The sequence below is a fragment of the Bos grunniens genome, chromosome 3 (genome assembly GCF_055505025.1).
Source record: "Bos grunniens cultivar Pamir isolate PY7600 chromosome 3, Bosgru_T2T1.0, whole genome shotgun sequence".
In the NCBI taxonomy this organism is placed as follows: Eukaryota; Metazoa; Chordata; class Mammalia; order Artiodactyla; family Bovidae; genus Bos; species Bos grunniens.
The window spans coordinates 106,694,041-106,718,546 of record NC_141167.1 but is presented as its reverse complement, the minus strand read 5'-3'; the positions used below and the strand labels follow the sequence as shown (position 1 = coordinate 106,718,546).

The window sequence follows — 24,506 nt, the reverse complement described above, 5'->3', positions numbered from 1 at the left end:
AATGGCCCGATCATAGTCCTTTTATTTGCCTCTTTTCCCTCCTGGTCTTGTTTGGCTGTTCACCAAGGATCTTTGTGCATAGAACTTTTGAAACTCTTTGAGTTTATCTCTTTGGGTAAATTCTAAAGAGTGAGATTATTTAATAAAGGTTATAAACACTTTTCTGGCTCTTAATGTGTATTTCCCCACTGCCATCAGCAAATATGTATACAGGTAACTAATTGAGTACGTTATGTTGGGAGGTACTGTTGGTGAGGATTTAATATATGTAACATGGTGCCCAATATTCATTTTATATTTGTTTTATTAGAGCCATTCTCCTTCCCTCAAACTTTGTTTTTATGATTGCTATAAAACACATCATGTTGTGACATTTATTAGCAATTTATGCCTGGTTTTGCCTCTTAACACTTGATGGGAACACCTCCCTGAGTCTTACTTGCATAGTACTTCTTAGTATTGAGTGAATATCTGAAATTTTCTATTGAGTTTCCATTAACTTGTACAAGAATTAGCTGTAAAAAATGTGGGTTGCAGAATGTGGAGTTTGTCTGGGAGGCCTTTTTGCAGGATGGATTGTCAAGTGAGATTGAGTGTTGCTGCCCCTTTCTCAGTTCATTAGCTTTAGGCCGGAAGCACTTTGAAGGGACGGAGTTTCCCAAGCCTCTGATCAGCAAGTACCTTCTCACTTGCAAGACTGCCCACCAGCTGACAGTGAGAATCAAGAACCTCAACATGAACAGAGCTCCTGACAACATCATTAAAGTGCTCCCTGCATGCTCCGCCGGGCACCTTGGCTGAATGCAGCCATTCCTATCTTTTTCTCAGTTCGGTGAACAGCCTTTTATCTAATGCTGCTGCTGCTGCTGCTAAGTCACTTCAGTGTGTCCGACTCTGTGCGACCCCATAGACGGCAGCCCACCAGGCTTCCCCGTCCCTGGGATCCTAACTGCACACTAGCCCTCTTTTCCTTTCTAAGGTCATTAATCTATTCTTTTTGTATGGAGTATCATCTTCTTCCCCTCTTATGGATATTCTCGCTAAATATAAAATTGTTCAAATGTAAAAATACTCCTCAAATTTGCTTTCTTTTAGTCATTTATTCTCTTGTTCCACTCTAACCTTCTTCAAAGGGTAGGCAACAATCCACTTATATCCTTCTTAATTCTTTTAATTTAGATGTTTATATCAAAGTTATAAACTATACTTTAAAGCAGGGTTCCCCAGCCCCCAGACCACAGACTGGTACTGGTCCATAGCCTGTTGGTAACCGGGCTGCACAGCAAGAGGTGAATGGCAGGCTAGTAAGCTAAGTTTCCTCTGTATTTACAGCCATTCTCTATTGCTTGTATTAACGCCTGAGCTCCACCTCCTGTCAGATCAGCGGTGGCATTAGATTCTCATATGAGTATGAACCCTTTGTGAACCATGTGTGTGAGGGATCTAGGTTGCCAGCTTCTTATGAGAGTCATCCTAAAACTATCCCTTGGGTCCCCCCACCCCTGTCCTGTGGAAAAACTGCCTTCCACAATATCGGTCTCTGGTGCCAAAAAGGTAAGGGACCACCGCTCTAAAGAGTTAAATACCTCGATGAGTCTTGTCATGAAAAACAATCATTTTTCTCCCTATTTCCTGCTAAGCAAGGTTTCTGCAGGGATGGTACATTTACTTCTAATCTAGGATCTAGGTAGCATGCTTAGAATTGCTATCACTTGACTTTTCGGATTTGGGCCTTCTCTATTAAACTGAAACCATGGAAGATGAAGACAGTTCTCGCCACACTCTCTCACTGCTTCACCTCAGTTATATCACAGTGTAAGTTGGATTTTTTCCAGAGGTTACATTATAAACAGTGTGTAAAAACTCCTCACAGCTGATCCAGGTAGTGTATCATGATTACTTTGCTTTTCCTGCTGAGTATTTTGTTTCTCCTGGAGTTAATGATTGCATTTTTGGAGGGTGAGTGGGACTTGGTTTATTATGTGTTTATTACCAGTTTCACTGACGTCTGCTTAAGTTTTATAAATCTGTCTTCAGCGTGTCAGGTATTTCAGGTGCTCCGCTGTCACCTGCATCGTCCTGAAGAAGTCGTTCCCGGAGCGCTCTGGTCCTGCTCCGCTCTACCCACGCTGCTCGCTTGGCTTGCTGCACTCATGTCTTTGGCTTTTTCTTCACAATTTTCCTGGGTGTTTGTTTCACCTCTTACTAGTGTTGGATCCTCTTATTTCTGTCTTTTTAAAAAAATTTTTATTTGTTTTTTGGCTCTCCTGGGTCTTCGTTGCCCTCTGGGCTTTTCTTGGGGGGCAGGGGGATGCCCTCCAGTTGTGGCGGCTTCTCTTACTGCTGAGCACAGGCTCCAATGCGGACTTTTTTTTTTTTTCCCAGTGCGGACTTTACCAGTGGGAGTTCAAGGGCTCAGTATTCGTGGTTCCCATTCTCTAGAGCTCAGGCTCAAGAATTGTGCCTACAGGCTTAGTTGCTCTGTGGCGTGTGGGATCTTCCCGGATCAGGGATTGAACCTGTGTCTGTGTCTCCTGCATTGGTAAGTGGATTCTTAACACCGAGTCACCAGGAAAGCCCTCTTTAAAAAAAAAAAAAAAAAGTTGTTTTTGACTGAGCTGGATCTTTGTTTTGTGCAGGTTTTCTCTAGTTTTGGAGAGTAGGCGCTTCCCTTGTGGCATATGGGCTTCTCATTGCGATGGCTTCTCTTGTGGAGTACGGGCTCTAGGCTGCTCAGGCTTCAGTAGTTGCAGTGTATTGGCTCTGGAACACGAGCTCGGTAATTTTGGTGACTGGGCTTATTGCCCTGTGACATGTGGAATCTTCCAGAAGTAGGGATTATACCTGTGTCTCCTGCACTGTCAGGCAGATTCTTAACCTTTGGACCCCAGGCAAGTCCAGATCCTCTTATTTCTTTAAACCCACATCTCTTTTCCCTTGTTTTAGTGGAGCACATCCTAGCATTCTGAGGGAGAGTGCTTGAGAAACAAGTTTTTAGATTTAAACTGCTTGTATTCATCGTGTATTATGACATGACATGACCAATATTATAATTTCCTGTTTTGCTATTGTACTGTATACCTGGTTTGTATATGTAACTATTGTTACTGTGTAACAAGTGTACATAAGACCTGTCTATGAATCTATATTTACTCAAAATTAAAAGTTTGGACTATGTCTGTATGTCTGTTCTCCCACATCAGTGGGTCCAACATTCTAGGTTGAAAATCACTTTTATCAGAACATTTTAAGGACTCCATTATCTTCTAGTTTCTAGCACTGGCTCTTTAGAAATTTGATGCCCTTTTGACTACTGAACCTTTTTATGACACGTGTTTTTTTCTCTCCCTCTGGCAGTACATAAGATTTTTCCTGTTTCTTCAGTGTTTTGAAATTGCATGATAATATGCCTTGTGTGTCTAGATAATATACTATGTGTCTAGTTTTACTAAGTATGCCAGGTACTTGATAAACTTCAGAAAATCATAGGTTCTGGTTTTAAAACTCCTGTACTCCTATCTACTGTGATACCAGGACTTTTACCTCAGGCTGCTCTTTCGTGAACTCTGCCATTAAATGTCAGTGTTACACAGTAATTTTGCAGTATCTAAATTTTGCAGAATCTCACCCAGATTCATCGTTTTTGGTGTTCTGTCTCTTCATAATTTTCAGATCTTTGTCTTTGGTCCAGATTTCTCTTCAGAGCTCCAGATTAGTGAAGTCAACTGTTTGAAGGAATTCTTAGCTCAGTTGCCTCACTGACTCCTCAGACTGAACCACATGTCCCTCTGCACCCTCCAGTTGTTGCCACCGCCACCACCACCACCAGCCTACTCCCCTCCCCCAACTTACACTTTACTGGATCTGTTCTTTGTGTACGACGTTACTGACTAGACATTTGCTCGACCTATAAACCTAGGAGTTCTCCTCGACTCCTACTTGATCATTACCATCTGTCTGTCACTAAGTCCTTGGCATTCTTACGCTGTCTCTTGCTCTGTTGCCCGTGGCCTTGGTTCGGCACCTGAACTAAGTTGCACCTACATGAACGTAGTATTTTTCTAATACTACAGGATTAGTGTCTCTGATTCAGGCTCCACTGATTCCACCCTTCACATTGCTGCCACAGCCGCCTTTACTCCTTTAGCGCGGAGTGGAGACTGCTTGGCATGTGCAGAAGGCCTCTCCTGTCTGCCTCTGACTTGTCTCCTGCAGTTTCTTCACAATTCTTTGACTGTAACCAGACTGATCTCTTTGTGTTCTTTAAACACATTTGTGATTTTGGAAATGAAGTATATTTTGTCCTCCCTTGCTTCATTTAGCAAACTCTGTTTCTTTAAGATTTATTTGTAGTTGGACCTAGTCCAGAAAAATCTTAAGTTTGTAAATTTGAGTTCTGTGTCATTTTTTGTGCACATCTGTAACCTTTCTTACCTAGAACGTTATTAGTGGTTTCTTTCTTTTTTAAAAAATTTGTGGCATCATGGGTCTTTGTTGTTGTGTGCAGGCTTGATCAGTAGTTGGGATGTGCAGGTTTAGCTGCCCTGAGGCATGTGAGATCTTAGTTCCCCAAGCAGGGATTGAACCCTAGTCCCCTGCATGGGAAGGCGGATCCTTCATCGCTGGGCCACCTCATCATTGGTTTCTACTTGACTGTCTCTTCCGCTGTCTGTAAGCTCCTTGGGAGAAGGGATTGCCTCCTGATCTGTATGCTCGGCTCGTAGCACAGTGCCTAGTGCTTATTGTCAGTGTAAGCTCATTCCCCTCTTCGTTCACTCTTAAAACTGAGCTGTCTCAGTCTTTCCGTTCTTTCCTTCCCTCCCAAAGTTCCTTGCACCATTATTTGCTTAAAAGGAAGCTTCCATGTGGTCAGGATAAGGATTAATAACGCACTCCCATTTGCAGGAGCAAATTTTAGATAAGATGACTCTGCTTCCTTTTCTCTGGGACCTAAAATTTTCCCTTCCTGGTGACTAGAATGGAGCTTATCAGAAAATACTAAGTAATAATAAAATATTTATTAATTGGAGATTAGCTTAATTTGAAATGCAGAGCAGTCAGTATATGCTGTTTGTGTGTATATACATATATATATGTGTGTGTGTGTGTGTGTGTGTGTGTATGTGTGTGTGTCTCAGACCACTGCCACCACACTTCCCAAACTGATGAATGCAGTGTTTCTGGAAGGAATGTGACTCATGCTTTATTTCTTCACACTCTGTTTTTTCAGAAGACCAAACAGCTGCCCATCTTAATGAAGTGCTGTGAAGAGATCCAGCCGCATCAGTGGAAGCCGCCTGTCGAGAGGGAATAACACCGGCTTCCGTTTTGGTTAAAGTTACAGCCCTCCTCCTCAAAGTGTGTCAGGAGCAGAAGGTCACTACACCCCGGCAAGAACGTCAAGGAAGGACTGCTTGACGTTATAGAACTAGGACTTAAGACATCTTCCGTCACCATTCCTGTCCTGTTTCTCCACCCCACTTCACCCTGGTGGTTCTCTAACCTTTTGAAAATAGTGGTTAACATGATAGTTTCTTAAAGGAAATTCAGAGGAGAGTTTCTAGAGTAGAAAAATCAGGATGTAGTCTTTTTAGAAATATCTGTTATCCTGCCAAAAATTCCTTCTTAAAAAGATGTCTTGAGACTGTCCTGGAAAGGCACATAATATCTAGATAAACCCAATTATTTTTTAATTTTTCTCTAATTCTGGCATGGGCTAGATCTGAGTATCCTTGTTCCCACTAGGCCAGTCTGCCGTCCATCCAGGAGGAACTGCGGTGTATAGCTGATTGTGCCAGAGAGTTAGGAAATGTGACCGGAACCACTGAGATCAACTCAGACCCAGGCCTAGGAAAAGGCAGCTCGGAACTGGAGAGTGAAACTCGGTATCCACTGCTGCTGCCTAAGGGTGTAGTCCTGAAGCTGAAGCCAGTTGCCAACCGTTTTTCTAGGAAGGCTTGGAGACAGAAGCCGTTGTCAGCCCTGAAACCTCTCCTTATCAGACCCTCAGACCCAGTCTCTGTTTCCAGCCTAGCTCCAGCTCTGGGAAGACACCAGCTAGGTCAGCTCACTTCGAAGCCCCTCCAAGCAAAATGGTGGTCCGGATTCCTCCCCTGATCCAGCCAGCCACGGTCTTACAGGCAGTGCCAGGCGGCCCTCCTCTGGGGGTCCCTGGGGGGGATAGTTTTGAGTCTCCAGCAGCGCTGCCAGCTACAGCTGCTGAGGCCAGGACCAGCTTCCCTCTGCCTGAGCCACAGACCCTGCTGTCCTCCGCCCCTGTGCCCAAGCTAATGCTGCCCTCACTTGCTCCTTCTGAGTTTCAAAAGCCATGTGTGAAAGTGAGAGTTTGAGAGAGAAAGGGACCCAAGGCCTCTCTCTGTCTGAAGCCTGCCCCTCTCATCCACCCTGCGCCTGTTTTCTTCACTGTTCCTGCCACCACGGTAAAGGTTGTGAGCCTCGGCAGTGGCTGCAACGTGATGCAGCCTGTCAGTGCAGCTGTGGCCCAAAGTCCTCAGACCATCCCCATCACCACCCTGCTGGTTAACCCTATTCCCTTCCCCTGTTCGTTGAACCAGCCCCTTGTGGCCTCCTCCATCCCTCCCTTAATCGTCTCTGGCACCTCTGTGAATCTTTCTGTACCATCTACTCCTGAAGATAAAGCCCCAGTGAATGTAGACGTAGGTTGTCCTTTGGCTGAGGGGAAAAATGCCTTTCAAGGCCTCGAACCCAAATTAGAACTTTGGGAACTCTCTCCTCTCTGTGCTGCTGTCTTCCCCAAAGAGGAGCACAGCCCAGGGCCTCCAGCTACAGACAGAGTGTGCCAGAAACAGTTGTCGGAGAGCAGTGCCTATGGCTGGACTATTGTGAAAACAGAGGAGGGGAGACAGGCCCCTGAACCACTGCCTCAGGGCTTTCGAGAATCTCTGAATACTTCCCCTGAGGATTTAGAGGAAATCCCTGGGGAGGACATCTATGGTAGATCCCTGGATCAGGATATCCATTATGAAATCAAAGACGAACAGTGGGAAACTGAACACTGGCTTCCCAAGTGAGGAGTCAGGCGAGCTAGAGGTGAAGGAACAGGCCTACAACAGGAGGAAGAGTCATCCAGCTATTAGGTTGTTGCAAAACTAATTGCACTTTCGTATTGTTGAACTTTGCTATTTGATGTTGGAATACATTCTTAAATAAATGTGCATATTTTATACATCATTTTAACCTGGATTTCTTGTTTTATGTTTAACTTTGCTATTTGATGTTGGAATACATTCTTAAATAAATGTGCATATTTTATACATCATTTTAACCTGGATTTCTTGTTTTATGTTTTTTCCTAATGACATTGCTTGCTGTGTATTTTATATTTATTTTAGACTAGGAAATGATGAAATGATTTTCATTCCAATCCCAAAGAAAGGCAATGCCAAAGAATGCTCAAACTACCGCACAATTGCACTCATCTCACACGCTAGTAAAGTAATGCTCAAAATTCTCTAAGCCAGGCTTCAGCAATATGTGAACCGTGAACTTCCTGATGTTCAAGCTGGTTTTAGAAAAGGCAGAGGAACCAGAGATCAACTTGCCAACATCCGCTGGATCATGGAAAAAGCAAGAGAGTTCCAGAAAAACATCTATTTCTGGTTTATTGACTATGTGGATAAGCCTTGGACTTATGTCTTGGACTGTGTGGATCACAATCAACTGTGGAAATACTGAAAGAGATGGGAATACCAGACCACCTGACCTGCCTCTTGAGAAACCTCTATGCAAGTCAGGAAGCAACAGTTAGAACTGGACATGGAACAACAGACTGGTTCCAAATAGGAAAGGGAGTATGTCAAGGCTGTATATTGTCACCCTGCTTATTTAACTTCTATGCAGAGTACATCATGAGAAACGCTGGGCTGGAAGAAGCACAAGCTAGAATCAAGATTGCTGGAAGAAATATCAATAACCTCAGATATGCAGATGACACCACCCTTATAGCAGAAAGTGAAGAGGAACTAAAAAGCTTCTTGATGAAAGTGAAAGTGGAGAGTGAAAAAGTTGGCTTAAAGCTCAACATTCAGAAAACAAAGATCATGGCATCCGGTCCCATCACTTCATGGGAAATAGATGGGGAAACAGTGGAAACAGTGTCAGACTTTATTTTTCTGGGCTCCAAAATCACTGCAGATGGTGACTGCAGCCATGAAATTAAAAGAGGCTTACTCCTTGGAAGGAAAATTATGACCAACCTAGATAGCATATTCAAAAGCAGAGACATTACTTTGCCAACAAAGGTTCATCTAGTCAAGGCTATGGTTTTTCCTGTGGTCATGTATGGATGTGAGAGTTGGACTGTGAAGAAGGCTGAGCACCAAAGAATTGATGCTTTTGAACTGTGGTGTTGGAGAAGTCTCTTGAGAGTCCCTTGGACTGCAAGGAGATCCAACCAGTCCATTCTGAAGGAGATGAGCCCTGGGATTTCTTTGGAAGGAATCATGCTAAAGCTGAAACTCCAGTATTTGGCCATGAGTTGACTCATTGGAAAAGAGTCTGATGCTGGGAGGGATTGGGGGCAGGAGGAGAAGGGGACAGAGGATGAGATGGCTGGATGGCATCACTGACTTGACGGACGTGAGTCTGAGTGAACTCCAGGAATTGGTGATGGACAGGGAGGCCTGGCGTGCTGTGATTCATGGGGTCGCAAAGAGTCGGACACGACTGAGCGACTGATCTGATCTGAGGAAATGATGTTAGTCAAAAAGCAAGTTCTTATTTGACTTTGAAATGGGTGGTAAAGCAGCGGAGACAACTCACAACATCAACCATGCATTTGCCCCAGGAATTAATGAATGTACAGTGCAGTGGTGGTTCAAGAAGTTTTGCAAAGTAGATGAGAGCCTTGAAGATGGGAGGCATAGTGGCCAGCCATCAGAAGTTGACAACAACCAGTGGAGAGCAATCATTGAAGCTAATCTTTGGTAACAGGAAAAGTTACCAAAGAATTCAACATCAGTCATTCTATAGTTATATGACATTTGAAGCAAATTGGAATAGTGAAAAGCTCAGTAAGTGGGTATCTCATGAACTGACCACAAATCAAAAATGTTGTCATTTTGAAGTGTCTCCTTCTCTTACTCTGTGCAACAATGAACCATTTCTCGATTGGACTGTGATGTGTAATGAAGAGTGGATTTATATGACAACTGACGAGGACCAGCTCAGTGGTTGGACTGAGAAGCTGCTCCAGAACACTTCCCCAGAGCTAAAATTGCAGCAAAAAAAAGGTCGTGGTCACTGTTTGGTGATCTGTTGCCCATCTGATCCACTACAGCTTTCTGAATCCCGACGAAACTGTTACATCTGAGAAGTATGCTCATTAAATCAACACGATGCACCAAAAACTGCAATCCCTGCAGTCAGCATAGTTCAACAGGGCCCAGTTCTTTTCCATGACAATGACTGATCACACATCGAACAACCAACCCTTCAAAAGCTGAACGAATTGGGCTATGAAGTTTTGCCTCAAACACCATATTCACCTAACCTCTCGCCAACCGACTGCCACTTTTACAAGCATCTCAATAACTTTTTGCAGGAAAAATGCTTTCATAACCAGCAGGAGGCACAAAATGCTTTCCAAGAGTTCTACTCTGGAGGCATGAATTGTTATGCTACAGGAATAAACAAACGTATTTGTCATTGGCAAAAATGTGTTGATTGTAATGGTTCATACTTTGATTAATAAAGATGTGTTTTAGCCTAGTTAGAATCATTTAAAATTCACAGTCTGAAACCACAATTACTTTTTCACCAACCTAAAATCCTTTCAGCTTCTCATGAGCCTCCTGATGTAGGAAATTCAAGAGATGTAAGCAAAGGGTCCCCAAGGGATACTTCATTCTCCACTGACCCTGAAATGGTAGCCCCCCAAGGAAGCCTGAAGACTTATCCAGAGTTGATGGTCAGTCATTGGGACCCAGCTGGGCCAGAAACTGCAGGAGAGAAGGATGGGCCAGAGGAAGAAGAGGACTTTGACAACCTTACCCAGGATGAGGAAGACGAGGTGTCATCAGCTTCTGAGGAATCTGTGCTCTGTCCTGGAACTCCAGGTGAGAGTTGGGCAATATTCTTCAATGTTTTGTGGATTCAGTAATAGATTTAATTTATTGATAGTGTAGCTGCTTGCTTTTTGCACTAGAGATAGTCCTAAAATTATTTTTGTCTTTTGTGGAAGGAGAGGCAAAGAGTTAAATGTTCCTTATTATATTTGACTTAAACTCATTTACATTAAAATGAATCACCTGAGCACAGTGTAAATAACCACAAAAAAGAAAAAGGATCATAAGCATGGACCCTGGCAAAGGACAGTTATCTTCAGGGAGATGTATCAAAACACATCTGCTCAGGAATTCCCTGATGGCCCAGTGATTAGGACTTGCCACTTTCACTGTTGGAGCCTGGCTTCAGTCCCTGGTCAGGGAACTTACATCTCTTAAGCTGCACAGTGTGGCCAAAAAAATGGAGAGAAAAAAAAAAAAACTCCAAAATCCCCGGAAAAACCCCATTGTCTTCCAACCTCCCTCACCAGTTAATTAACCTCAGTCCCTTCTGAAAAACTCTGTAAGCAGCCCGTGGTGAGCCATTATATCCCTCATGCATACTGTTTGGGGGTTTTTCAGGGAACAGTGGAGAAACTGACTTGGTTCACATCTGAAAAGTACATGAGTCAGGAGGGTGAGTCTGAGGAAGAGAACTCCCAGAAGAGAGCCTCAGCCTGAGAAAGAAGAGCAGGAAGAAGCAGAAAGAATGGAAATCCTGCAGAAAGAGGATGAAATGATGGACAAAGCCATTGGAAATCCTGCCGAGAAGCCACCTGTTACCTGTGCCTCCCTGAAGGCCTCTCCAGAGGTGAAGACCAGCAGGACCCTACCGGGTGAGTAGGACAGGCCTGAGTGGGGACAGGTCTCAGGTGGCCTCATTGACTTAGGGACATGTGCAGAGTGACAGGCTTATAAAACAGATGCCAGTTTCCAGAAGAAATCCTCTGGATCCCGCCTGCCAGTCACCCTACTCCCAAATAGATGTTTAACCTGCTGCCATTGCAGAGAAGAGATGCTCAGAAATTAAAAATTTGTCTCTCGTAAGCTGCTAGATTTGTACTCTGTTCATGCAGGGTTTTATACTGGTTCTTAATTCATCAGTCATGTATGAGGCCAAGAGCAATGTTTATTTCAGAAAGTACTGCTTGTTCCTCACCAGGACATAGTTCTTTGAGAGCCCAGCATCAGACCAAACTTGGACTTCTGTGTTCAATATGCAGTTGCTAAGCATCTCATTATTATCCCAGTTAATGCAGTCATGCTGTCGACTCTCCATAAAGCTGACTTGACAGGGACAGACATTACCTGTCACAGCATTTTTCCAGCAGCTTTTCTCCCAAGTTACTATGTAATTTTGAATAGGATTATGGATGGGGATGGGGTGCCTGTGGTGGGTTGGGGAGAGCAGAGGCTGCAGGTACAGAAAAACAGTTGAATGCTAAGGAGAGAGCATCAAAGCTGCTGGAAAGGGCCGGAGTAATCATCGAGCTCGCAGCAAGCAGGGCAGTTGGGCCCAGGCCAACAAGGACACCTCCAGGCTGCTGTTGCTGTATGATGAGGACATCCTCAAGTGAGATCCACTCCAGGAACAGGAGGATTTGGCCTTTGCTCAGGCTTATCTGACCAGGGTAGGCAAATGCTGCTTCCTGTTCCTGCCAGCCCCTCTGAACAAGACTGCTTTTCCTTCAGGGGAGATGTTTTTTAAATGAAGTCTGCCTATTAGGCTGCACAACAGCCTTCTATGCATCTGCCTTTGTTTACCTAGAAATATCAAAAGAGCTGTGTGAGTGAACCACAAGGACGCCAAGTTTAGTCATCAACAAATTTATTGTTACTGCCCAGGCATACCACCCCTCTGTTGCCCCAAAACTGAGGAAAGATGATAGCCACCATCATCAGTGCGAGGGTAGGCTAATAAAGACTTTAACTGAGCCCTTGGTTTGAGAAAATAGACATTTGATACATTGACCAAAAAGTGGACCTCAGTGATCTTCAGAGTCATGAACCAACCTGTTTGTTGCAGCAGTCCCTGTCTCATTCTTTTGGTAACCACCTGGTTCCTTTTTACTCCTAGCTAAGTAGAGTCCTAGCAGTGATTGTCATGGTTTTTCTTGTCTCCTGATATTTTACTAACATTCCTAACTTATGTATTATTTACCCTCAGATGATACCATGCTGAAATATATGTAGCAAGCACTCCTTATCTATTTCAACATGGAGGTGAAACCAGGAAGGAGAGGTTTGGACTGTGAGCTAGAGAAAATTTACCTGATTTTGCAGGTAGCACTGTAGTCCCTGGAAAATGGAAAATTTTCCATTCCTCACTGTCAGAAAAAGAGCTCTGCCTTGCTCATGGCCCTGTGGCTTCCATTAATCATCAGATCTTAGGACCTGTCAGAGGAGTAGCCTCTGATGGATGATCTGGAGCTCTTTAACAGTAACTCCTCCTTCCTCGGTCCCTTTGTTTCTTGTCAGGGTCCAAAGAAAGGGGATTGGATGATTGAAAAGTCCTCTCATATAGGTCTGAGAAGCCCTGCAACACATCCCTGACAAGTATGAATATTTCAGGTCATCCATGAGTTTGAGTCAAGCACTCAGAGGCAGACAGCTGTGGATCTCTACAAGAGCCTGCAAATTCTGCTCCAAGACTGGCCTCAGCTGCTGAAGGACTTTGCTGCTTTCCTGTTGCCTGAGCAAGCACTGGCCTGTGGATTAGTAAGAGAGGGGCAAAGACCACACACTAGGATCCCTGGGTCACAGCAAGACTGGGCTTGGGTCGTGTTGATCAGGACTGTTCCAGACTCCTGGCTGTTTCCATAGATAGCCTTCCCCTAGACCAGGGTCACGAGAGCCACCTCCTTTTCAAGGGATGGTCTCCCCAGCTCCTGTTCTCTCCATGTAGAGTGAAGGGTTTGACCTTTGTTGCCAGTGGAGACCTTAGGTACATCAAAACTCTTTGCTCCTCACTGTTGCAAAATAGGCTTTCGTTCAACAAATATTTATTGAGTACCTGCTGTTTCAGGCAGAGTTCTAGGTATTGGAATGTAGTAATTATAAAAGACTAAAATCCTTGCCTTCATGGAGCTTATATTCTCATGGGGAAAGTCAAGTAATAGCATATTGTATATTGAAAATATATATATATATATATACTATAAAAATGATAAAATGTATAAACAGCAAAAATATATCATGCTTTATAGTGATTATGTTGCAGTTTTATACACAGTGGTCTGGGAAGGCCACTATGGTTAGGTAACATTTGAAATGTTTGAGAATAAGTGTTTGAACTTGAAGCATATCCCAGTAGTTCTGATTTTCTTGTCATGATGGGTAAACACAGGAATAAAGGATATGATATTAAACTGATAGTCTTAAAACAGTTAAATGGTGATTGGATGATTATACATAATTTTCTGTATTATTATGAGGATCAAATGAGTATATATGGGAGAATTCTCTGTAGACTGTGAAATGTGTCTGATTGCACAGTTCTGGAAACAGGAAGCAACTTGAGATAGATAACTCTGGAATCTTTCATTTCCATCTTACTTTTCTTGTGTTCACAGACCCCAGAAACCCAAGGTGGATAGATACTAGGGTCTTAAGAAAGATCTCACAAGGAATTCTCTGGTGGTCCAGTCGTTAGGACTTGGCACTTTCACTGCTGGGTCCCAGGTTTGCTCCCTGGTTGGGGAACTAAGATACCACAAGCTGCATGGTGAGGCCAAAAAAAAAGATTTCACCTTTGTAAACCGGAGCCTGTAACTGGGAAAGGTTAATTTTGGCTTCATGCTTGATCTATGACTTTAACCCTTGTTTTCGGTATTTTTGTTGTTATAAGCATATGTAATGGTCTGCCTCAGAGAACCCTGTCCCATCTGCCTGACTCTTAAATTAAAATGCCTTTGTTTAGCTCACAGAGAGATAATCTGACCCTGCCCACCTGTGAATGACTCTAAGAAAGAAGGAGCTAATACATCGCCCTGCCTGAGGCTTGTCATTCTAGGAGATACTTGCAAGCATTAAATAATCTTCTTACTTTGTTTCCTCATCTCACTCATCTCTGATTCATAGAAGATCACAGGTCTAATGGGTCTGGGAAGTCACATTATAGTGACTTTCTGATTGGCTAGGTTTTGTTTTTTTTCTGGTTACTTTGGTCACCCACAGACATCTGGTACTGTTTCCTCTAAGGCTTCTTTTAAAATTTCTTGCTTCTTTCTCTTTGAACCCTCTGCGAACAGGTGAGTAGCTATGGAAGCAATGGAGGAACTCTGGCCTGGGTTACCCTTCTGTGTATTCCAAAGGTCTACCACCCAGTGTGCCCCAGTAACTGCCACCCAGGAGATGAGGGCTCTTCTTTCCTCTTCCTCCCTTGAGCTGAGGACCAGACCAATTAATATCATGTGGTTACGGGTCAGACACTTAAAAGCCATTAGGGAGTCTGCCACTTGAAGACTCCATGATAGCATAAGTGGGATGTGGATCAGACCAGACAATTAATGTCCCGCCCCCAGCAAGATAGCTTCTAAGCAACTCAGGAACATATTGGTTCAAGCAAAACACTGACCCCATTTTCCCCTCGCTGCCACTTTTCTGGCAAGATTACAAGGCAGATTCCTCAGCATGTCTTCCCTGTTGCCTTTGTCTTTTTCCCTTTCAGTCTAGATAGATTTTCAGGAGCATGGGTGTAAACCTCTGGGCCTTCCTGAGAGGCCTTCTACCCTAGGCTAGAGGAGGAGGAGGAATGAAGCTTTCTAGCATGGGTGAATGGGCATGTCAGTCCTTTGGTTTCTTTGGGGTGGCCACTCAATTCTTTCAGGAAAGGAGAGGAAAACAAAGTTTTCCTCAGAAGAACTTGCCTGTATCTTTGAATTGCAAATTTTAAAATGGGGAAATAAAAATTGGCTTATCCAAGGCAAACAAATCTTAAATGCTTTTTCTACAAATATTTAGCTGTCTAGTCAAGTGAGCTTGAATTGTTCCATCTGTGAGAAACCCAACTTTTAATCCAACCTCTTTGTAAACTGATGGGTTTTACTTTACTGTACCTGACTCAGGATTGAAATCTTCAGATTAGAACTGAGGTCTCGTGTGTCTGTATGTGTCTTTGGATAACATTGCCATGGTTGATATGTAAAAGAGCTCTATGTAATTGGCTTAAACAAAAGTTAACACTTACAAACCAAACAACTCTAAATACAAGAGAAATTAAGCTAAATAAATTTTAGTTTCATGTGAATTTGTAAATATTCAATATTAAATTAGTACCTAGTACTAATGTTTAAGTCAGTTGGTCTGATAGGCATGTCTTATCAACATTAAATATAATAATAATACTTTCAGTGTGCCCAGATTTAATATAAGCTAAATAAGCAAATTTGTCAGCAAACAAGGTAACTCAATGTAAAGAAACTTTTGAAAATAATACATAAATGAGATAAGAGTTTTTGAGTGAACATTTAGATCTCTCCAGATATTCTATAACTTAAAAGTTAAAATTGTACTAAAATAAAGTGGTGAAAGGTTTATGAAAAGTGGACCCCAAGGGGGGACTTCACTGGTAGTCCAGTGGCTAAGACTCTGTGCTCTTCATGCAGGGGGCCCAGGTTTGATCCCTGGTCAGGGAACTAGGTCCCACATGCCGCAACTAAGACCCAGCGCAGCCTAAATAAATAAATAAAATATTTTTAAAAATGGACCCCCCAGATGGTTTTATACACTATCAGTCAGGACTGACTAAGTTTAAAACAAGTTTAATGGAGTAAATTACTGAAGTGACGTAGCACACACAGTGGAGTAAACAAACTTATAAAGTAAGCTGGTGCAAAACGTAAACCTGACTTTTCTGTTAAGACTGGTTTGTGAAGATGCTAAACTGATTTTGATAACAGATTTTCAGTTTATATACCTTTTAAGTAATCTATATTTGCTGTTGAAATCTTTTATTGTCACTCTGGCTGAGTTCCACAGTGACCGATGGTTCTATTTGTATTTTAAAATGTCTTTTTTTGCTGTTCCTTTGGCAGGGCTTCCTAAGTCAAATTATAACAAAGTTCCTAATTTTGGGGAGCTTCAAAGGGCCTGTTAGGTGCCCAAGGGGAGATATTTAAACTAATTACTTTCTCTTGGTCTATTAAGCTGTAAGGGATGCATTTTCAAATGGGTAATAAAGTTTTAAGTTATATGGTAAATGGTACAGATATTCTAGAGATTGTATGGAGTTCCTGGGAATCTGATGTATCCTGGTAGATTGTTGTCAGTCACAGTTGTAGTTATTTTCTGAAAGTGTTGTGTCACGGCAGTGGTTGGACAGCTTTGTTAATTGCATTGTAATCAAATTTAAGCTGTGCCTTTTTAAAGGTTTCTTTGTGGACAGTTATGCTTTCACTCTAATGCTTTTGCAAAAATGTCTCCTCTTCAAGATTTGTAAAAAGAACTTAAGATAAATACAAGTTTCTGATTTTCAGACTATAATGCTGCACTGAATAAAGAAATTGATGAATTCTAATGGGAAACCTGATGACTTTACAAAGCTGTTAACAAAAAGATTAGCTACCTAAGACTGAGTGAACTGGTAAGTATGGTTGTAATTTTTATGGTTTCTATCTAAAAGAATTATTGGTTTAAATATGTGTTCTCCAGGTATAAGAAAAACTTTCTCCTTAAACTAATTATGACTTACAGTAACTTGGTAAATCATACCTTTTATGAGAGAAATGGAAATACTTACCTTTTCTGTCTGGTTGATCCTGCCAGTAGCATATGCTTGTCTCAAAGATTAAGCCAGGTATGTGTAGGTACACACTGGCAGTACAGTGAAACAGCTAATAGCTCATTGAATCAGTTATGACTGCTTTGGTCTTTCAGTTATTGTAACCGGATTACAAAGTTATACTAATCATTGTTTAAATTTGTTGTTTTCAAATCATGCTTTGTCTCTTCTGGCTGCACTATATTATTGTCGGTGTTACTAGCTGCATTATTTATATTCTAATTTATAAGAATGTTATCTCTTGCAGTAACCAATGTGTAAAGCAGGCCTCCAAAAAAACTTCTATGGCTAAACGCTGTTTAGGGAATAATTATAATAGTGTGATTCTGGGCATGGGAAGAAGCAACAAGAGAAAATGTTTCCTGGATAATATTAATGGTTAGACAGGATCCAGAGAATTTTAATTATTGATGGGGCCTGGTCCAAAATTTAACACCCAGAGTGACATACCAAGTATTTTTGCCTGATCTAGGATGTGCCTCCCAGCACCATGGGACAAAATTTGATTATGAAGTGCCTCCCAAATATTGATTCAGTTCCTGACCAAGAGGGGAGGATCTGAGAAATGGAATATTTCCCGCAATCAATGATTGCAACCCTTCAGCGTGAGCCAGTGAGCCCCAAGGAAGGGAAATCAGACTGCAGTCAGTCACTCCCTATGATGAATTCTGAGGAAACTCTGAGACTGTAGGATTACAGGCCCCAGATAGCTGAAATGCATATATATATATATGTAAATGATTTAATGAGCCCTGACTCTTGGCGTCTTCCAGTGGCTAGAAAAACACTAAATTTGTTAACTTGAGATGCTGCCTGTTGGGTTTAAGTTTAGTATTTCTAAGTCTACAGGTATAAAGTGGACACTTTTCCAAGAGGAACAAAGAAAGACAAATCTCAACATTTGGAGCCCTGGCACTGATGGCAGACACTCCTAGAGAGATCCATCTGACAAAAAGAATAGTTGTCACTCCCTTTTCCCACAAGATTGTGGGATGGACATTGACAGTGGGGAATTGTAACCAGGAAGCGTTAATTTTGACTCCATGATGGATCTATTTCTTTGACTGTAACCCTTGTTTTTGCTGGTTTTGTTATTATAAACATGTAGTGGCCTGCCTCAGAGAGCCCTGCCCCTTCTGCCTGACCCTTAAACTAAAGTGAAAGTGAAGTCACTCAGTCATGCCCGACTCTTTGTGACCCCATGGATAGTAGCCTGCACCAAGCTCCTCCATCCATGGGATTTTCAAGGCAAGAGTACTGGAGTGGGTTGCCATTTCCTTCTACCAGGGAATCTTCCCAACCCAGGGATCGAACCCAGGTCTCTCACATTGTAGACAGACGCTTTACCATCTGAGCCACCAAGGAAGTCTCTTTGTTTAGCTCACACAGATATAATCTAATTCTGCCTGAGGCTTGCCATTCTAGGAGATATTTACAAGAATTAAAGGGTCTTTTTACTTTGTTTCCTTATTTCCCCCATCTCTGATTCCTAAAAGAACCTGGCATGCATGCCCCGCCCAGATGGCTATTTTGAGATATTAGTCTGCCATCTTGGTCAGCTAGCTTTCCAAATAAAGGCATATCCCTTACCTGAACACCTCATCCCTTGGGTTTATTGGCCTCTCATGCGGTGCAGAGCAAGCTTAGATTCAGTAACAAGCCTGGTCATCCCCCATGTCCCTAGGACATTTTTCTTGGTTTTTATGCTTAGAATCCTCAAGTCCTGGTGAAGCTGTATAGATGACTCTCTTTTGCCCTATTTCCACTCTGGTTGTTTGAAGAGCAGCAGGCTTTTGAGAAGAGTCACAAGTTTCTTTAGCAGCTGGAAATTTGCTTTGCAGAGAACCCCTCACACCACCAAAAGATCATCAAGGCAGGGCCTCCAGAACTGTGCGGACTGTTTTCCCCAGGAGATCACTGAGGTATTCTGTCTTATCCTGCTTCCCTCCCAGGGGCCCTGTCTCACCTCTAGACTGGGCAATCACCATCCATGACCCACTGTACCCTCCAGTTCCTTCCTCCTCCTGGGGGCCCGCTCCATCCTCTAGGGTTCCCCTCCCTCTGGGCCCCCCTCAGCGCTCCAGGCCAACCCACCTGCCTTCTGGGGACACAGTTCTGCCCTCCAGGGTCCCCTCTGTCCTCCAAGGTCATCTCCAAGGGCACCCTCTGCTCACGAATGTCCTGCAAGATTGGAGAAGGCAATGGCACCCCACTCCAGTACTCTTGCCTGGAGAGTCCCATGGATGGAGGAGCCTGGAAGGCTGCAGTCCATGGAGTCGCTGAGGGTCGGACACTTCACTTTCATGCATTGGAGAAGGAAATGGCAACCCACTCCACTGTTCTTGCCTGGAGAATCCCAGGGATGGGGCATCCTGGTGGACTGCAGTCTATGGGGTCGCACAGAGTCGGACACGACTGAAGTGACTCAGCAGCAGCAGAAGAAGAAATAAAGAATAACCAGTGACAACACAATCACTAAAAATTAAACATGCACTAGAAGGAATCAACAGAACTACTGAGGCAGAAGAACGAATAAGTGAGCTGAAAGATAGAATGATGGAAATAACTGCCAAAGAGCAGAAAAAAGAATGAAAAGATTTGAAGACGGTCTCAGAGATCTCTGTGACAATATTAAACACAAACATTTGAATTATAGGGATCCCAGAAGAAGGATCTTCCCTGGTGGCTCAGATGGTAAAGAATCCGCCTGCAATGTAGAAGACCTGGGTTTGATTCCTGGGTTGGGAAGATCCCCTGGAGGAGGGTATGGCAATCCACTCCAGTATTCTTGCCTGGGGAAACCCCATGGACCGAGAAGCCTAGCAGGCTACAGTCCATGGGGTCACAAAGAGTTGGACACAACTGAGTGACTAAGCATAGCACAGAAGAAGAAGAGAAAAAGAAACATATTAGAAAATATTTCAGAAGATTATAGTCAAAAAATTCCCTAACATGGGAAAGGAAATAGCCACTGAAGTTCAGGAAGCCCAGAGAGTCACGTATAGGATAAGCCAAAAGAAAAATACACCAAGACACATATTAATTAAACTAACAAAGAGTGAACACAAAGAAAAAATGTGAAAAGCAAAAATTAACATGCAAAAGAATCCACATAAATCCAACAGCTGATTTTTCAAGAGAAACCCTGCAGGCCAGACAGGAGTGGCAGGATATCTTTAAAGTCATGAAAGAAAACCTACAACCCAGATTACTCTACCCAGTAAGGATCTCATTCATATTTAATGGTGAAATTAAAAGCCTCATAGACAAAGTCTAAGAGAATTGAGGGCCATCCAAGCAGCCTTACAACAAATGCTAAAGGAACTTCTCCAGCAGAAAACACAAGAAAGAGACTCACAAAAACAAACTCTAAACAAGAAAATGGCAATAGGAACATACATATCAATAATTACCTTAAATGTAAATGGCCCTCAGCACTGTGGGCTTGGTTTGCTCATACTGATTTGTATTTCACATAAAGTGACCCGGTAAGTGTTATAGGTCACCCCTCTATGTGGGAACCCATTTACCTCAACTATTACATAAGGCCATGAGCTGTGTCTGATTTCAGGAGGATATTCCACAGAAAGTCAGAGTCATCAAGGGACTATTTCATTCAAGGATGGGCATGATAAAGGACAGAAATAGTAAGGATCTAACAGAAGCAGAAGAGATTAAGGAGTGGCAGGAATACATAGAAGAACTATATTAAAAAGGTCTTAATGTCCTGGATCACCACAATGATGTGGTCACTCACCTAGAGCGAGACATCCCGGAGTGTGAAATCAAGTGGTCCTTAGGAAGCATTACTGCAAACAAAGCTAGTAGAGATGATAGAATTATAGCTGAGCTATTTAAAATCCTAAAAGATGATGCTGTTAAAGTGTTGCACTCAATATATCAGTACATTTGGAAAACTGAGCAGTGGCCACTGGACTGGAAAAGGTCAGTTTTCATTCCAGTCCCAAAGAACAACAAACAATGTTCAACAAGGCCAAAGAATGTTCAAGCTATCATACAGTTGCACTCATTTCACATACTAGTAGGTTATGCTTAAAATCCTTCAAGCTAGGCTTCAGCAGTACATGAACTGAGAACTTCCAGGAGTATAAGCTGGGTTTAGATAAGGCAGAGGAATCAGAGATCAAATTGCCAACATCTGCTGGATCATAGAGAAAGCAAGAAAATTCCAGAAAAACATCTACTTCTGCTTCATTGACTATGCTAGAGCCTTTGTGTGGATCACAACAAACTGGAAAATTCTTAAATAGATCGGGAATACCAGACCACCTTACCTGTCTCCTGAGAAACCTGTATGCAGGTCAAGAAGTAACATTTAGAATCAGACATAGAACAACAGACTGGTTTGACAAGGCTGTATATTGTCACCCTGTTTATTTAACTTATACGCAGAGTACATCATGTGAAATGCCAGGCTGGATGAATCACAAGCTGCAATCAAGATTGCTGGGAGGAATATCCACAACCTCAGATATGCAGACGATACCCCTCTCATGGCAGAAAGTGAAGAGGAACCAAGAAGGCTCTTTATTTATTTTTGGCTGCACTGGGTCTTCAATGCTGTGTGCAGGCTTTCTCTCGTTGCGACGAGCAGGTGCAACTCTCTAGCTGCTGTGTGTGGGCTTCTTATTGCAGTGGCTTCTCTTGTAGAGCAGGGGCTCTAGGGCAGCATGCTCAGTAACTGTGGCCCATGGACTTCGGTGCCCCTTGGCATGTGGACTCTTCCTACACCAGGGATTCAACTCATGTCCCCTGCATTGGCAGGCAGATTCTCAACCACTGTACCACCAGGGAAGTCCTAAAAAGGCTCTTGATGAAGGCAAAAGAGGGGAGTGAAAAAGCTAGCTTAAAGCTCAACATTCAGAAAACTAATATCATGGCATCCGGTCTGATTATTTCATGGCAAATAGATGGGGAAAAAGTGGAAACAGTGACAGAGTTTCTTTTCTTGGGCTCCAAAATCACTGCAGACGTTGACTGCAGCCATGAAATTAAAGCTGCTTGCTCCTTGGAAGGAAAGTTAATGACAAACCTGGACAGCACATTGAAAAGCAGAGACGTTACTTCGCTGACAAAGGTCGGTCTAGTCAAAGCTATAGTGTTTCTAGTAATCATGTACAGATGTGAAAGGCCATATATAAGACTGAGCACTGAAGAATTGATGTTTTCAAGTTGTGGTGCTGGAGAAAACTCCTGAGGGTCCCTTGGACTGCAAGATCAAACCAGTCAATCCTGAAGGAAATCAACCCTGAATATTCTTTGGAAGAACTGATTATGAAGCTGAAGGTCCAATATTTTGGCCACCTAATGTGAAGAGCCCACTCACTGGAAAAGGCCCTGATGCTGGGAAAGTTGGAAGGCAAAAGAAGAGGGAGGCGGAGGATGAGATGGTTAGATGCTGTCACTGGCTTAATGTACATGAATTTGAGCAGACTCCAAGAGATAGGACAGGGAAGCATGGTGTGCTGCAGTCCATGGGATCACAAAGAGTAGGACATGACTTAGTGACAGAACAAGTAGAAGAACAAGAAACCATAATGAAAAATGATATATATACATATATATCATTTAATTTGCTGTACATCAGAAACTAACAAAACACTGTCAACTATACCTCAATAAAAATTTTTTTAAAATCCCAGCTTCTACAGTTTGAAAACAGAGGATGAGGTCAATATGATTACATATAACAGGGATAAATGTAAAATTCTATTTGGACTTCAAAACCTATTGATAGGCAATAGGAGACCTCACTTGATGAGTCTGAGTAAAAATAACTTAGTCGTTTAGGTGAAAACAAGCTTGGCGAATACCTAGGCTAAGGCTGACTTACACTGTCAGTGCAATGTCCAAATCACAGAAAGGGTAATATAATCTCATCTGCACTGGTCATGACACATATGAAGTTCTCTATTTCTGATAAAAACAAAAATTGCTGTTTTTTGTATTCTTCTGCCAGGCATGTTTTAGAGCATTCTCTAAAAAAAAAGAAAAGCCATTTCCTAGTTGGATTGTGACCCCACCCTAAACACTGGAGTCTGGATGCTCAAACCTTCTGGATTGTCTGAGACATAGAATCTCTTAAGGGAAATGAAGGAACCCTAGGCTGACAGCAACTCTCACCTACTTCTCCCATCCAAACTGGGACAGGACTGAGGCAGAAGCAGGGCAATTCATTTTTCTTTGGGGGGGCCAGGAAAACAGCAGGAAGTTTGCTATCTCAGCACATTTTACAGGAATCCCCCAGAGGAAAAACTTGCATCTCGAGCTTTTCTTTTCCATCTGCTTCCCTATTTTCCACCTCACTCTCTGCTCCAGGGAGTGTAACTGATCTTGGAGCCTGTAGGGTTGGGTCTGGGACCAGCCGCTCCGAGATGACGTAATGCTTTCTCTGGTACACAAAGCGGCCTCCCCCGGGCTCGGCCTTTTGCGCCCCTCCCCCTCTGGGCCGGATCGGGCCCCCGCCAGCACTAGCGCGGGTGAGTCCCCCTTTTTGAAAAGCCGGCCCAGGGAAACAGGGAACAAAGGCCTGAGAAGAAGAGCCTAGGCGCTGCCAGGAGGCCCAGAAATAGACATCACGTCATCCCCCAGCCCAGCAGCGCCAAGCGCCATTTGGTAGCATCGGACGGACCCCACCATTACGATGCAGAATAGACATGGCAGGGCTCACGTTTCCTCCCGGCCCCAGCATCCAGCTGACCGGCTTCAGGAGTGGCTTCCTTTTTGCTCCCCACCCCCGCACCCCTCTTTCCCCAGAGGCCGCCGCCTCCCCTGGCTGCCTGCCACCCAGCCCACAGTCTCCAAGCTGCCATCTTGATGCCCCATCCCCCTTGCCACCTCCCTCCCCCGCAGCCCTGAGGAGTGGGAGGGGGAGGAAGGGGCACCGCCCTGCGTGCCCCAAGGGGGAGGGCTCGGCCTACCTCGCCTCTCCTCCCCTCGAAGGAGGGGTTCACGTCCTTGGCAGGCTCTCGGTTTCTCACCTCCAGCGGTACTCACAGTGCACCATACAAGGTTTTCGCATCCTGGACGTCCCCACCCTTGCTGTGACTCTGGCCTTCTCGGCCCCTGCAGCCCAGAGCTCAGGTTCGGACGCTGTCCACTGCCCGCGATACCACCACCGTAGGCCCGATTCTACCCACCACCACAGGCCCGGTTCTAGAGGGGCTGGCACTTGAAGGCCTTGATCTGGGCTTCACGTTCTGCCCAGCCGCTGAGCTCCCTTGGCTTGGCAACGGTTTAACCTACCCCAGGCTTAGTTTGCCAGATTTTTACTTACCAAAGCTAGGTCGGATGTTGGTGATCTCAGCAATGTAATCAGAGGCTATTGCTATAAATGCTTTTGCAATGGTCAGACAAGTCTGGGGCCTCCAGTGGGTACCGAGGCCGCCGCTGCAGAGCATTAGGTTAGGGAGGGGGAAGGTATCTGGCGGATGCCTCCTGCCACGGTCTGGTCCCTGGTTGACAGCTGCGGTCGCCTCTTAAGATGTTCCAGAGTTGCGCTGAGCAAAGGATGCAGCCAGACTGGTCCTGATGCCGGACCAGGAGGCCCCTCCTTCCTCCCAACGGCCTTTGGCTAAAGACTCCGCCTCTGTCCGAAAAGTTCCGGAAGGCAAGCTCCG

General features: G+C 43.7%; 2 protein-coding genes and 2 long non-coding RNA genes across 9 annotated transcripts in view; 3 read left to right on the top strand and 1 right to left on the bottom strand.

Annotated features, from left to right (window-relative positions):
- The window catches only part of LOC147376662 (GON-4-like protein), a 39,431-nt gene extending 32,219 nt beyond the window's left edge, over positions 1–7,212 (top strand). Inside the window, 7 exon segments of the mRNA XM_086393261.1 lie at positions 615–765; positions 2,018–2,029; positions 5,234–5,337; position 5,556; positions 5,746–6,009; positions 6,012–7,024; positions 7,026–7,212. Coding sequence (XP_086249387.1) covers positions 615–765; positions 2,018–2,029; positions 5,234–5,337; position 5,556; positions 5,746–6,009; positions 6,012–7,024; positions 7,026–7,134 — 1,654 coding nt within the window. The 3' untranslated portion in view covers positions 7,135–7,212.
- A 5,452-nt stretch (positions 7,213–12,664) lies between these two features.
- Positions 12,665–17,844, top strand: LOC147376661 (uncharacterized). Its single transcript, XR_015161128.1, has 3 exons — positions 12,665–12,803; positions 16,562–16,668; positions 17,709–17,844. It is a non-coding gene; the product is annotated as an uncharacterized LOC147376661 (long non-coding RNA).
- A 3,387-nt stretch (positions 17,845–21,231) lies between these two features.
- LOC147376660 (uncharacterized) lies at positions 21,232–24,497 on the bottom strand. 4 transcript variants are annotated; one of them, XR_015161124.1, is made up of 3 exons: positions 24,164–24,485; positions 23,808–23,952; positions 21,232–21,696 (listed from the first exon to the last, which is right to left on the bottom strand). It is a non-coding gene; the product is annotated as an uncharacterized LOC147376660 (long non-coding RNA). The 4 variants fall into 4 exon arrangements; XR_015161123.1 differs by having other exon boundaries at positions 21,232–21,919; positions 24,164–24,303; XR_015161122.1 differs by lacking the exon at positions 23,808–23,952 and having other exon boundaries at positions 24,164–24,497.
- Positions 21,919–24,506, top strand: part of GON4L (gon-4 like) — a 91,265-nt gene continuing 88,677 nt past the window's right edge. For all 3 annotated transcript variants that reach the window (XR_015161111.1, XM_086393218.1, XM_086393217.1), the window contains exon 1: positions 21,919–23,366. Coding sequence is in view for 2 of the 3 variants with exons in the window: in XM_086393218.1 (XP_086249344.1) it covers positions 23,270–23,366 (97 nt within the window). In the remaining variant the exon portion in view is untranslated. The remainder of the gene's footprint in view (positions 23,367–24,506) is intronic.